The 15,273-nt window shown below is 43.4% G+C and overlaps 1 protein-coding gene and 1 long non-coding RNA gene across 2 annotated transcripts in view; one reads left to right on the top strand and one right to left on the bottom strand.

Moving 5' to 3' along the window:
• The window catches only part of SLC1A1 (solute carrier family 1 member 1), a 70,651-nt gene extending 67,183 nt beyond the window's left edge, over positions 1-3,468 (top strand). Inside the window, exon 12 of the mRNA XM_045021997.1 lies at positions 1,445-3,468. Within this exon, the coding sequence (XP_044877932.1) occupies positions 1,445-1,691 (247 nt within the window). The 3' untranslated portion in view covers positions 1,692-3,468. The remainder of the gene's footprint in view (positions 1-1,444) is intronic.
• Positions 1-15,273, bottom strand: part of LOC123373161 — a 76,379-nt gene that overhangs the window by 55,496 nt on the left and 5,610 nt on the right. The gene's annotated exons all lie outside the window — the stretch shown is intronic.

Below are 15,273 nucleotides of genomic sequence, written 5' to 3'. Positions count from 1 at the left end.
AAATTTCATACTACACTACACGACAAAGTATGGTCACTCCTCTGCCAAGTGGTAGCATTATTATTTATTATTATTATTTATTATTAAGCAGGAAATTTGGTGCCTTTCTGGTCAGTTTCTCATTGTAGAGGAAACCAGTGACATGGTGCCCAGCTATTTCTTAGTGTAATTTGTTTTATGTACACTTCAGACACCTGTTTTTAAACAGAGATAGACAAACAGCACACAGGCAACCCCTCTTTCTGGACTCTCAGCCAAAACTGCCCTCTTCCCAGGGAGCAACTCTGCAACGAAAACTGATTCCAGTTGGAACGATTAAGGCAGAGAGCAAACTCTTCAGCTGGTCACCAGAGCTCCCCCGCCCCTTGCAAAAAACAAAACAAAAGCTTCATAATAAAACAACCAACAGCACAGCATTTCTTCAAAGACTGGATAGTGCTCACATGAAAAAGAACTTGTAAGTAGAGCTGGGCAAAAAAATTTGGAGGAATAGTTATTCTCCTCCAAAACACAGTTTTGACCAACCATGAACTGTGTCAATTCACTAAATAGTACTGACAACCCTGGTCCCCTCCCACTCTCCCCCCAAAAAGGCTTTTCCGGACTCTGATGCATTGCAGCAGTGGCTTCTCTTACAACTTTTAGCCCAGTTGGTAGGGCACTCACCTGGGTTTGAGAGGCCTGGTTACAACTCTCCCCTTGGCCTGAAGTCACCCATATTGCAAGATAGTGTCCTGGCCATTAGGTTAAGGGATCTCTCCTGATTATACTGTTCGACTATGTATAAACAGTCATTGGAACAGGGACTTCAACTTGGGTCTCCCACATTCTAGCAGCACTCTAACCAGGTATAGAGGCATTCTCACTCATTTTTCCTGCCCCTCTGACTTTTCATTGTCAATACAACAGACAATGAATTTGTTTAGCCCTAAACTGACTTTTTCAATTTGCCAGAATGTTTCACAATTTTTAGATGTAGTTTGACCTGAACTGATTTTCTTTTCTTTTTTGGGGGGGGGAGGGGTGGGAAGATGGGGGGGTGGAAACAGGACAGAGAATCAAAAAAATCACTTGTTTGCCGAGCTCTATTTGTAAAACGACATGTAACCGCCACCTGGTAACTTCTGCCATAACAGAAATGTAATGTTACTTACTGTTTCTAAAAAAAATCACTTTTTAGTACCAATAATTCCAAGTTTTTTCAAATTAATATTGCCTAGAGGAAAGAGTGAAAAAATTCTGCTCCTAATTCCTACACCAGTGAAAATCCAAAGTAAACCCACTGGAGTTACACCAGTATAACATCTGGCTCAGTGTCTACAGTATAGTTTAATTTTAAACTGATTAATAAAAAATATTTGTATTTAAATAACGTACAGTTTCTAAGAAAGCACATTGGAACCAGAAATCCTGGCATGTCTAACACAACATTTTTACTCCATAGGGACCGGTTCAGAACAATGGTAAACGTCCTTGGAGATGCCTTTGGTGCAGGGATTGTGGAGAAGCTCTCCAAAAGAGAGCTAGAGCAAATGGATGTCTCTTCTGAAGTCAACATAGTCAATCCTTTTGCCTTGGAAACAACAATACTCGATAATGATGAACCGGAGACCAAGAAATCCTATGTCAATGGAGGTTTTGCCATAGATAAATCTGACACCATATCATTCACCCAGACATCACAGTTCTGAAGCCTACAGTTCCGTTGGCACTGAAGGATAATTAAGAAAAAGCTAACAACAAACTTGAGTATATTTGATTTGATACACAGACTTCCGTTTTTTCCCCCACTGTTTGGATTCGCAGCATTTGGTCCCTGTGGGCAAGTTGTAAAATTTGTCATTTTTTAATCCTGTAAGATGGATGAGGCTTTGGAATGCCTATTTGGAATCATCTAGCTCATAAGCTGGATGTTAGAACCAGGCCAGTGAAGTGAAGCAAATGTGCTTCTCTTGGGCAAAATGCAGTGCTTCACACCTCTCTTCCATTCCGCCACTCTCTGTATGGAATTCTTCTTAATATTTTTGCCTTTCACATTTTTACAAATGACACTGCATATAAAACACCTACTGTAACTTGATAATGTGCCAAATTGTTCAAACCAGCTGCAGAAGTGAACAACACATAGGGCAAACAGTTTTAGAAAGAAAACAGGCCTTAAGGGTTCTGCAATAAGTGTTTTAACATTTATGAGGTTTTATGTTGCTTTTATTTTAAGCATTATGCTTGTTGGAAGTTATTGGTCAAGGAAAAGCTTCTAATGTTATATAGTTGATTTTTCCGCCATATGAATGCCAACAGAGAGCAGAATTGAACTCTGCATGTGAAGCAAATTGCTACAGGTTTGCTCTTCTTATACTTGAATGAATTATTGCAAAATGAAATTCTCTGCCAACTTAGGTCCACTTTGATAGTTTATTAAAACATCTCGATTGGAAGTAGCAAGAAGACAGCTTCAGTATTGTCCATTTTTTATTTTAGCCTAGTATTTCTCAGATGCAGGGCAGGCGGAGGTCATGAAGATTAAAATAGCTACTCCTAGGGTGACTTCCAAATCTTTTCTGCTCTGAAAAAGGAGGACATAATATCAAGTGTAGATGAGGCACTCCTTTTTCTAGAGAGATGCTACTGGCTAGCTAAGCTTTTACAGAGCTAGTTCGTTTGTTTGCTCCTTGGTTTAACTTCTTGGTTGAACATGTGTTATTTTGCAGCTGCAAAAGCCCTATGCCCCACCATTTCAGTGCCAAACCCTACCAGCTAAATCGTACTGTTTTATCAAAGTTTCTGGACTAAAGAAGCCATGTGTTTTAGTGACTTGTTATACAAAGTGACGACATCACCATGGGCTTCTTCATAAACACATTCCATAATGTCAAGCATTCTATACAATGCTGGATACGATATTTCCATGGTGCAACATCATTCCCCAGAGGGAGGAATCGCTGTTAAGAACAAACTGTTTGCCTTGCATATCTACGTCATGTCAGCCATCTGATTTGCAGAGCAAATTGAAATTCATACCCAAAAGTCTCTTTTTTCTTAAATAAGCTTGTCGTAAACACAAAATTACATTTACATGCTGTCAAAATATTCAAGTTCCTGGATTGTTAGATAGTAAATTCAACTCTACACTTTTGTATTTACGTAAACCTGGAAATGTGCCAAAGAGAACTGAGAAGAAAATAATCCTTATGGTAGGTTTTGATAAACTGCACCTTAAATTAAATCTGCGAGACAATATCCTGTATGTACTTAAAATAAACATTGTAAACTATAACATAGTGTGACTCTAAAGTAAAAATACTGATATGTTTATACAAAATAAAGGAGTGTACAAACTAAGTAAATCAATGCTTTACCGTGTGCAGAACTAGTATATAAAATCTTCATTTGTACAGCATTGTTAATAGGAGGAAAAAACCCACCAATTCCCATAGTTGTCTATAGTGTGCTTTGCCTTTTTTTTTTTTTTTGGTAACCAGCCTCTTATAAGGCACTATGGATACTGTTCCCATTGTGATCTAAATAAATATTTATTTCATTATTTCTCCATCCTACCATCCCCTCTTCATCCCTCTGTGGAATTCTGTATTTCTCCTGTTATGGCAGGACGAAACAGATGAACTGCTAATACACTACTAAATCGCTTTTGCTGGCAAACATTTGTCATTTTACTATGTATGGATTGCCCTTTTCAGTAAGGAAAGCAGACTGTTCCCTCAGGGACCCAATTTTAAGACTGCAAGCAAAGCCTTTACCTACAGAGGGGCTAGGGGAAAGGATCCGTCTATCCAACACATACTTTAGCACTAAGGATCCCATGCAGCCAACCTGCAACTGATACTGCTAGGTATGGGGAGCCGCAGCACCAGACAACGTACCCATATACTGAAGATATTGTTAAGTCCAGGAGTGCCCGTCCTCACATGTAGTTTTGGCCACATAGCTTCTTAGTGTGTGAACCACCAAGTATAAGTCAAGCGCTTGCCTTCTCCCTCCACATTATCCTGCTGAGATTCCACACCAAAAATCATTTCCCTTGCATGCAGGTGTGGATTCCTTCTTCTAGGGTTCGCCACATATCTGGCCCCCCACACAAGGGAAACAGAATGTTACTGCTGCCTTCGGCCCTTATGTGACTGCACAAGCAACCTCGGAATTGGACCCAACACTCTTTAAGTGGCACACGTGGTTTTAGCTATGCCATTTCCACTGAAATCAGTGGGAGTCACTTGTTCAAAATCATGCACAACTCTTAAAACCCTTCAGGCTGGATTGTCCAAATTTAGTGAGACTGGAGGTCTCAATGGAAACCTTTCTAGGAACCAATGGAGAAGAAAGGGACTTCAACTAGTTAGCATATATGATACATTTATGTAAATTTTAAAAGATAAAAATGAAGCCACACAAACATGACGTGCTATTTGCTTATACCTGTATCTTCCTTGAGAAGAACAGAAATTGCTTATTGTTTGTTTTCACCAGCAAAAAACTGCAGACTAACAGCTTTATCCTTCCTCTGGGTTACAGGGGTTCAGGACCCATTGGACCACCAGATTGCACCTGGACACCTCTCCTTTAGAACCCTCTGTGTGCGCGCACACAGGTGCATGTACGCACACCACCAAGGCCTAACCAGTTTGCTGAAGGGATGGGGCCATGTTCCTAATGTTACCTTGTAAAGGCTAATGCTAGCTCTACCATGGAGCAGTGGTTCTCTGTCCCTCCTACGTTGCGGCTGGTACCTGAGCACATATGCAAAGAGGTCATCTGGCTTAGGGATGTAAATATCAGTTTTAAAAGTTAACCAGTAAAACGATTAAAATTATATCGTTTAACCAGTTAAGTGTTAACTGATGTCGCTCCGGTGGCGGGCTGGCGTGGGGTGGCAGGGGCTGGGATCCCACTGAGGCCAGGGCCGCTCCAGCCCACCAGCATGGCTGGGGTCCTGTGGGCCCGCCCAGTGGGGGCCGCTCCAGCCCACCTGGCCCAGTAGGGGCAGGGCCATGGTCCCGCCGGCCGGCCCAGCGCAGCCATCCACAGGGGTTAATGGTTAAGGTCCGGTTAACGGTAAGCCTAATGCTTACCAGTTAACTGGTTAACCTTTTACATCCCTAGTCTGGAGGTGGGGTAGGGGGGAGGAAAGCTCTTGGCACCCTCCCCTCATGTGCACCTGTGACGGGCCAACCACAATTGGCACAGAAAGTGGAGTGATAACCACAGTGGGGAGTGATAACCTAGAGAGTGTTGAGTTAGTAAACACAGTATTTACTACAACATTTCTACAGCCTGGCGATCATTATCACCACTTTCAACAACATCAAAATGGCACCAGTGCACGTTTTGTTTTATTTTAATAAGAAAGAAAGAAAGAAAGAAAGAAAGAAAGAAAGAAAGAAAGAAAGAAAGAAAGAAAATACAAATATATTTTAAATAATAAAGAAAGACGAGTGGTGGCTATCATGGATTTTCCTATGACCAATTCCTGGCCCCACCAAAGTCAAAAGAATAACTCCCACTGGCTTCACTGAAACCCAGCAATTACCATCTAAAGAGCCATATTTTGCCCTTTCGTTTTCACACAGAAGTTCCCATTGAAACTGAGTTGTGCCTAACAACAGGTCAGAATGTGACCCAGAGGAATTTGCTGATCTCATTTAGCCTTGACAACGAAAAGAAAGTGGCAAATACCATTCTAAACAAAGCCTTTTTCTCTCTTCCAAGCCTGCTTCTTTTCTCATCTCCATCACTTTTACTCCTACATTGCTCTGTATATGGTGTATGGTGGTGTAAGTCAGGAGGAAAATCAGGCCCATAGACTTTCATACAGTAACACACACACAGTCTGTGCACTCTTACTGTATGCTTCTGCCTGAGAATACATCTTCAGGGTACACAGAAAAGGGTGACAGTGGAACTAGAGCATAGAGTATTTCAGTCTAACCCTAAATTTTAAGTGTATCACCACAACCAGTCATGGTTTCCCTCTGTAACAAGCACCGGATTTGTTACTGTAGTTACGACATGCTGAGCAATTATTAAATGAAATGAGGAAGTCAGTGTCCAGTCTCTTTTTCTTAGCAAATGGGTGTCATTCTTTAAGTTATGCTCCCACTTACAGCAGGTAAATCCATGGCAATTTCATCATGATGGCAGAAAAAGTTTTACTGTTACTATCTATTATTTGTATTAATGTACCTAGGAACCCCAGTCAAAGATCTGGGCCCCATGCCGTACAGATGAATACTTTAAACTCCATCCACTGTTGGTCATGGCTGCAGTTGATAGCATGGACTCTGAGCATTTTACAACTCTCCGTTCTGCTTGCTCATTGTTTTCCTGCTGCAATAGCAGGGATTTTTTCCCCACCTGTAGTTGTAGTATATTAACTAGAAGTATAGCTGGGGTTCTCTTTCTCAGCCTGGAGTGCTAAGAAGGCCGTCCCTAGGAGGGTACAGGGCCCGGGGCAGAAGTGATGGATTCGTCTCTTCCGGGACTGACCGCACTGGCCAATTGCACCAGCCCGCAGGGCCCCCCCAGAGCGTGGGGCCCAGAGCGGTCTCCCCGATTTGCCCTACCCAAGGGATGGCTCTGATCACTAATGAATACAAAAGTCACAAAATGGCATCCTACATCGTTAAGAAAAAAGCATTTGTCATGCAAGGAAACCCATGATTATTAGTTACAATTTACTAAGCACAAGGGGACAGATTCCTAAAAAGTGTGGCACTTATGGATGGCTTAATCTTGAAATCCTCTCATGTGAGTGACAATAACAGGGTTAGGCTCCTGGTCTTTATAAAATGAAAAAGCAGCAGCTCAGAGCTACACAGCAGCAGTCAGATGGGTAACTAGTGATCCTACATACATGTTATTGTGGTCTCTAGTGTGATACAGCAGGGCCAGAGGGGAGCAGGATAGTGATAGATGGGAGGTATACAAGCCCCAGGATGATCAGGGCCTTATTTTCTGTGGACTGAGGAGAGGAGAGGAGACTACAGGTTAATTAGAGCACTTGGAGCCAATTAAGGCCCTGCCAGAGACCTAATAAAAAAACCCTGCTTCAGTCAGACAGGAGAAGGGACAGAGAGCTGATAGTAGTTTGGTGGAGTACTGTTATTGACCAGAGGATCAGAATACCAGGGGAAGGGAAACCCTGCCCACGCAGAGCAGAGGGACTCCCCAGGCACAGAGGACCAAGAGAAACCCTACCCAAGGGGAAAGAGGGTAAGAAGCCTGTGAAGCCTTGTATAAGTAGGAGCATTGCCAGCAGATCGAGGGACGTGATCATTCCCCTCTATTCGACATTGGTGAGGCCTCATTTGGAGTACTGTGTCCAGTTTTGGGCCCCACACTACAAGAAGGATGTGGAAAAATTGGAAAGAGTCCAGCGGAGGGCAACAAAAATGATTAGGGGGCTGGAGCACATGACTTATGAGGAGAGGCTGAGGGATCTGGGATTGTTTAGTCTGCAGAAGAGAAGAATGAGGGGGGATTTGATAGCAGCCTTCAACTACCTGAAAGAGGGTTCCAAAGAGGATGGATCTAGACTGTTCTCAGTGGTACCTGATGACAGAACAAGGAGTAATGGTCTCAAGTTGCAGTGGGGGAGATTTAGGTTGGATATTAGGAAAAACTTTTTCACTCAGAGAGTGGTGAAGCACTGGAATGGGTTACCTAGGGAGGTGGTGGAATCTCCTTCCTTAGAGGTTTTTAAGGTCAGGCTTGACAAAGCCCTGGCTGGGATGATTTAGTTGGTAATTGGTCCTGCTTTGAGCAGGGAGTTGGACTAGATGACCTCCTGAGGTCCCTTCCAAACCTGATATTCTATGATTCTAAGCCAAAAGGGGCTGGGACTTGGAGTAGGGAGTGGACCCGGGTCCTTTCCCCACTCCCCTTCCCCCCCCCCCCCCCGCAACCAGGGCACTAGTGGAGCCATCGCTGCCCAAGAATAGGGGCAAGGGGCGGCACCCTGATCCATCACACCAAGGAAAAGCTTTAGACCCACCACAATAGTGTCGGCCATTTGCCACATTAGGCACATCACATATTAAAAACCATCAACCAGCATGGCTCACACAGGTCAGGAATAATAGCCATCCTATCGGCCACAGCAACCCGCACGGGACAAACCCCCAAGGGCCCGATCCTGCATTTCTTGTGCATCCCAAACAATAACTGAAGTGGGCAAATGGCGGATTGGGCTCAGACAGTTCCTAGTGTCCTGAACCTAGGCATGAGAATCTTGAAATCAGTGTTGAGATCAGTGGTTGAGGAGTCATTTCAACTGCAGCTTTAGTTTTCTGCTGTCACCAAATGGCTCATAAAGTGAGTAGCAAATGAGCTAGAAAGCAATGCTGGTATTCATTAGATGAAACTCTGAGCAACCCACACGGGCGAGAAAGAGTTAGGGGCAGATCCCCAGCTGGGATAAACAGGGGGAGGGATAGCTCAGTGGTTTGAGCATTGACCTGCTAAACCCAGGGCTGTGAGCTCAATCCTTGAGGGGGCCACTTAGGGATCTGGGGCAAAAATCAGTACTTGGTCCTGCTAGTGAAGGCAGGGGGCTGGACTCAATGACCTTTTAAGGTCCCTTCCAGTTCTAGGAGATAGGATATTTTTCATAGGATCTGCTCCTAGTCTCCACACATTATCCATAACATAGCAGGGGGGACAGTACCTCCTTAAGAAAGACAAGCCAGCTGAATTCTTCATTGACACAGCCACTTTTTACACAGCACTTGAAGGTAGTAAGTCTCGTCTCCAAAGAGCTTGCAGGGCATATTCTTGTGAAGGATTCTACTTGGCACCAAGCCTATGCTATTGCTACTTGACAGTTACTTAGGACTTAATCTATAGATCCTTCCTCTGCCAAGTATTCCAGTAGTGGGGTCACGACTGCTGAAGGAAAGGAAACACTGACAGCTTGGAGGCACTTGTGCCAATCTGACACCTGAACTCCTGTAGAATTAATTGACCAAGAAAGCCATTTGGGAAAAGCTCCATCAAGGCAACTCCAGTCTGAGAGCAAAAGTGATGCTGAGAACAGCCTAGAGTTGACTGCTTGTCCTGTACCCAGGCCCGGCTCCAGACACCAGCCTACTAAGCATGTGCTTGGGGCGGCACCTTGGGACGGGGCGGCACTCGGGGTTTGTTTTTGGTTTTTTTGGTTCGCCAGGCGGCGCTGGGGGGAGGCGAGGCTTGGGAGGCATGGCGCCATGCTGAGGGAGTGGGGACTTCGGCGACGCGGCGCTCAGGGGGGTGGGGACTTGGGCGGCACAACGCAATGCTCGGGGGGGCGGGGACTTGGGCGGCGCAGTGCGGTGCTCGGGGGGGTGGGGGACTTGGGTGGCACGGCGTGACGCGACGCTCGGAGGGGCGGGGGACTGGGGCCGTGCGACGCTCGTGGGGGGGGCGCTCTTTGTTTTTGCTTGGGGCGGCAAAAATGTTAGAGCCAGCCCTGCCTGTACCAGTCATCTGGATGCATGGAGGACCTCAGCCACCCAAGGCTGCCAGCTAGACTTTTCCACCAGCAATTCATCCATTTAATTTTTTTGTAAATAAACTACTTGGCAGAAGAAACAGGGTGGCTGTAACAAAGTGCAGGAAAATGGCCTTGTACTAGGCAGGGCTTGAGCATTCTTGGTGAAATCCTGGCTCCACTGAAGTCAATGACAAAATTCCCACTGGTTTCAGTGGGGCCAGGAATTCACCCTCTGTTTCATTTGGTCAGCGGGGGTGGTAGCGTGCAGGGGGTTAGGTTTTCTTTTTGGTTTTCAGCACAGGTGATGTCAAGTGCGTCAGAAGGATTAATTCTCTGCTGATTTTATTTTAAAAAGAGCTCCTTGGGGCTCTGCTACCCAGTTCCTACAGACAGCAATGCCACAAATGGAAAATTAGAAAGGCTGGATGAAGGGGTGAGCAATTTAGACCCCTCCCTCCACATACTCAATACCTTTTCATCTACTTTACATTTATTTAGAACAAATAATAATAAAATTAAAATTACAAAAATAGAAACAAAGTTCTTCCTCAGGTTTAATAATAGCTCCTTAGTACGTCTCCTTCAATGGGACTACTCATGAAGTGAGGTTCTATTCAGTGTGAGTACGGATATCACAATCGGACCCTAAATTAATCCCCCTCTCTGTATGAGCTCTTACACTGAACAGTACCTGTCACCATGAGTCCTTTTAAATCATCTGGGAAAGTTGTGCAGTAAGGTACCAGCCAGTATAAACGGGTGTCACAATCTGGCCCTATCATTTCCATTTTCTGGAGTTGATGCCCCAGGTCCCCAAGCATTGGTTATTCCCCACTTTTCTCACAGCTGTTTGCCACCATCCTAGCACCTATATGGACTCTTTCTTCCAAAATTATTGTCATTTCTTCTCCAGGGAAAAAACAGTTCCAACTGTTGCAGCAGACACTCCCTTAGTCAGAAGCCAGATGTGTCAACTCAAGGTGCATCCCAAATGCAGGTCTTTTACCTGTAAGGATGAAGGGCCATTGACAATCACTAGGACAGCTATGGGTTTTTTTAATAACTTTTAAAAATGATGGTATTGTGTGTTTCTGAAACTTCGGTATGCCATTACTTATCCCAGTAAGACTAGCTAGAAGCGCTGGAGAGATTGCATTGACTTCCACTGTGGTCTTTTGCAAGTCATCTATATCTGCGCTTTAGTTTCCTTACCTGTAAAATGGGAAATGTTTTTGTTTGTTACAATTCAAACTCATAATTCCATTACCAGGGACCGGTTTCACTTGTTCTTAGTTTGCCCAACACCATATTTAAATCCTAAAATGGATGGATTTCCTCTGTGGAACCCAGAGAAAGAATCACTGTTTGAAAGAGGGAGGTGTTGTCGCCACCAGAGTGCTGTCATTCTAGCCCCTTTGCTGCTGCTGCATCACCTCACCTGGCTTTTTGTTGAAATCCATGGAACATCAAGATGGATGTGACACATTTGGCAGCACTTTGCAGACCAACGTAAGTCAAAAATTGATCAAATGTCGTAACTTGAGTACTGAGATTTTAGATTAAGAGACCCAGATTCTGATTTCAAAAGCTGCACTGAAGCTAGCCTATTTTTCCTAAATCTCTACCATTTCCCCCACTGCAACAGCCCCATGAGAGGTAGCAATTGTGCTCCTTTGTAGCCCATACACTGCCGTTTTAGCTATGGTGTCATTTAAACCTGCTCACAACAGTGCCGAGAAGGCCAGTGCCCTGCATACACCACTGCTCCCATCAGTGCAGCAGCAAAGATAACAGCAACTGGGGGAAACGTTAGGGTAGAAAAGGCAGTGTAGACAAGACCAGTTACATTGGTGTAAATCCTACTCACCAGCGAAGTTACAGTAGATTTACAGCAGTGTAATAGAATCAACCCAAGATGTTTGTGATCAGAGGGAGAGACCTTTGTGTTGAGCTAAAAATAGAAATGTGGCACATGTGGAAAGATCAGTGACTGCAAAGAAGGAATGTTCCCTCGGATAGAAAGATAATGATGCGTCTCAGAAAGAACCCCGACAGATTGCATGGAGGATGGAGTTTCAACTGAAGAAACAATTGCTGCAATAGGTGAAAAGTGCCTGGATCTGAATTAAAGGCAAACAAAGAAGAACTGAAGCGTGAGAGAGCTGTGAATAGCTCAGGACTTCTTCTAGCGAGCAAGAAGAATTCAGTTCACTGTACTGTCAGGCTGGAATGACGTCAGCTACAGTATAAAGGGGAAAATGTGTGGGCTACCGACTGGACAAAATTTGATGGTGTAAGGGCAAACAAGCTGAGACTGCATTGGTCCAGACAAATATTCTATTCACGGCATATATGCCACCATGGATTCCATTTCTGGAGAGCAACATCTCTTATGTATATTAACAGAGTTTTGTTTTCCATCTAGCTTTTGGGGCAAGCAGCAAAACTCTGTAGAACCTAGATCTCTGAGGCACTATCTGTTGGCATTTCAGAGATCAGGAATCAAGTGTGGGTTGCTGTCTGGCCTATGCACAATACAGAAAAAGAGTAAGAATGGACAAGTGCAGCAATGGGAACATAGGGAAACAGGGATGCTACGTTGTGTGGTGAGGAATGTATCAGGCCAGTATACAGAGCCTGCTCCAGTTCAAAAGCTGCCCGTTTGGGGCATGTTGAATACATTTAAGCAAATCAGGATTCCTGGGTGCACATTTCAATGTCCATGCTCAGTGTTCAGTGCTTTCCCAGCTCATGTTTGAGCTAAGAAAACAAATGAGGGGATAGACTTGCATTGGGAAGCACAGGACCCCCGTTTTTCTCCCACTTACAAGAGTGAGAATGAGGAGTGTCCCCTGTGCTGTCAGGGGAGGTATACCAGTATAAAGCCGTGCATAAGCAGAACCAGGCCTAGGGAGTTTTCTTCTGGGCCTACTGCCAGGAAAGCAGCACACAGTAATGCAGTCGTAACACACATACACACACAGTAGAAGTACCATTAATAAACACTTTATTTTGTATTAACATCTTTGTGGCGGACCATCTCCCCCTCCCTCATTGTCCAACTGCCTTCTCAATAGCAGGTGTGTGTATATACAGCCAATTTTTTTTCTTTTTTGATCAATGTTCCTTTCCTGATGATCAGAGTAAAATGTCATGGGCCTGCCAAAGTAATTCTTTGTCTTTGTTGCCAAAATTTTGCATTGTCTGTCCCAGTACAGAAGGGTGTTAGGCAAAAACATAGACTTTCCACTCAGTGAGCTTACGTTAAATACTGCAGTGCACATGGGAAGCAGGACAGCAAAGGAAACCAGACATGGGCCTTCATTTACCCCAAAAACGTAAGCAAATCCTTTATCCTAAATGCAATGACTGTGTCTTTTTGGACACTCCAGGCTTCCAACTATAACAGAAAGTCCCAGGAACATTGTTACAAGGTATTCCAAGTAATAAAAAGTAGACATGATAAATGTTTTCTATTTATCTCTTGGCATTATGATTTGTGATCAATAATGAAACCATAATGTCACCTACCACAATACACAAAGACAAATCCGGGAGAGTAGAAAGTAACCCAGTTCAAATTAGAACACTCCAAATTGCTATTGTAGGAACTATTAATTTTAAAAGCAATATAACAATCCTCCAGGGATGCTGTACCTTGCCAATTTATTTTCAAATAAGAAATTATTAGATGGTGTTGCCCCTCTTTCTGCATTTTTAATGGCAATTTTTACAAATTTTAAAACTGCAGAGCTTTGGTTTCCTTGCAGCTACAGTCTATTATTGTAAATGGAGGAGGAAACTTATTAAGCCTAAAAGATGATGCCTGTGGCACAGTATGCCTTTATAAGAGAATATGGCTAATACAACAGCCACTTAGTACTATATGACTATTCATTCAAGGGGACTCCCATTATACCATGGAGTTGGGTGATGCTTAATCAGTTTGTGATGGCATCAGAATCTTGAGATGTGTATATCCACCTCTATTAGTATACAATTTATACCACCATAACCATAACATACAGAGTGTGCAGTGTGACTGTGCTGGCATTGCGAAAGCACCATTAACTTTTGGAATCTCCTGATTTTTTGTGCATTTGATCTCACAAGCTGCAGTAACCCTACTTTTCTCCATTTAAGGTCCAGTCCTGTTCCCACTGAAGTCCATTACTTCAAGTCCCATTGACTTCAATAAGAGCAGGATCAGATCAAATAAAGATGAAGTGTCATTTGTATGTTGTCATCTGAGGTGTAATTATTTCACATATCCATCCATGTGGCTCATTTGAAGCAGGAGTTGCAACATATTCATCTTTTAAATTTGCTAATACAGTATTTACTCTTGTGTGCTATATATGGTCCCTCGCTGATCTAGAGTTAGATACCCATAGTTTGAAAACTTTTAAGCTAAACTTTTTTTTTTCAATTTTCTGATGATTATTTACATTTCTTTGTATGGACTGTGCATTCTGTAAATTGTTGAGTTTATTTCACTCTTGACGGGCATAGCATACAGGAATGCTTAAAGGCCTGAGCCAGCAGCATATTTAAGCACCTGCCTAACTTTGAGCACCTGGTTAGTCCCACTGACTTCCACAAGACAAGTCACATGGTTAAAGTCATGCACATGCTTAAGTACCTGGATGAACCAGGGCCATAGTACTGAAAGTTAACCTATAGGGTCATCACTCTCTGACAGCACTATACATTGACTTGCATGCATAGCAGAAAAGTTCAACAATCCCGTAGGAAAAGGTCCTCTCCTACAGTTACTCAGACAAAATGCCCATTGACTACAATGAAAGTTCTTGATCAAAATCCAGTCAATAGGACACAAGTGAGCTGTAAATATACCACAGCTCAAGTGCTACAGAGAGCTGTGCGAAGTTAAGGAGACCTGGGGGAGGGGAAATCAGCTTTTGCACTCAGGCATGTTCTTTATTTTTTGGTTCCAGGCCCATCCACAATGGTCTAGGCACTTTCCAAACATGAGCAAAGGCACGGCCCCCATCTTTCAAAAATTACATTCTTTACAAAATAAATTATGACGGTGCTGTTTGTTGCTGTTATTAGGCTTACTACAGCACCTACTCAGAGCACCTACTCTGTGCTAGGAGCATACAGACCCAGTCCTTGTCCCAAACAGTTCACAATCTTAAGATAACAAGCAACAGACAATGGGTGAGGGAGAGGGATAAACACAAAATACATTTTTAAAAATTAGATATCAACTGTCTGCAACTACCCCTAGCCATTATTAGTTGCCTAATAACTTACTGGCATCACAGTAGATGTTGGTCTTGAGGAGGGATTTGAAGGAGAGAGTAAAGACCTTAGAGTAAGGTTAAATCAATCAGTACTGCCAACCAATTGTAGGACTCAGAAATTCAATCCATGCCCACTCTTCTTGGCTAGCTTTACAACATAGTACACCCTACGACATCTGGCAATTCATGTAAGATGATCTGCAGAGTCTAGCTCTCTCCTATATTATAAGTAAAAACATTTGAAAACATATGGTCAGAGGCTTAGCTGCTGCAAATTGGCACAGCCAAATATTTGGCCCTTAAAAGATACCAGAAAATGTCACTTGCTTTCTTCAACAACAAAAAAGAAATCTAGGCTACTAGCACTGGAGTCAGATAAGACAGTGTAAGGCTTGATCTGACAAGAAGTTACAGACTAAGAGTTCTGTAACATGACATTATGTAGTCCGAGTAGTTCAACAATACTAGTGATGTCTATTGGCCTGTTTGCTTCTTAAAATGTGTGTTTGTGGAGGTGGG

This window comes from Mauremys mutica, chromosome 6 (genome assembly GCF_020497125.1).
Source record: "Mauremys mutica isolate MM-2020 ecotype Southern chromosome 6, ASM2049712v1, whole genome shotgun sequence".
In the NCBI taxonomy this organism is placed as follows: domain Eukaryota; kingdom Metazoa; phylum Chordata; order Testudines; family Geoemydidae; genus Mauremys; species Mauremys mutica.
This window is presented reverse-complemented; position numbering and strand designations above follow the sequence as displayed.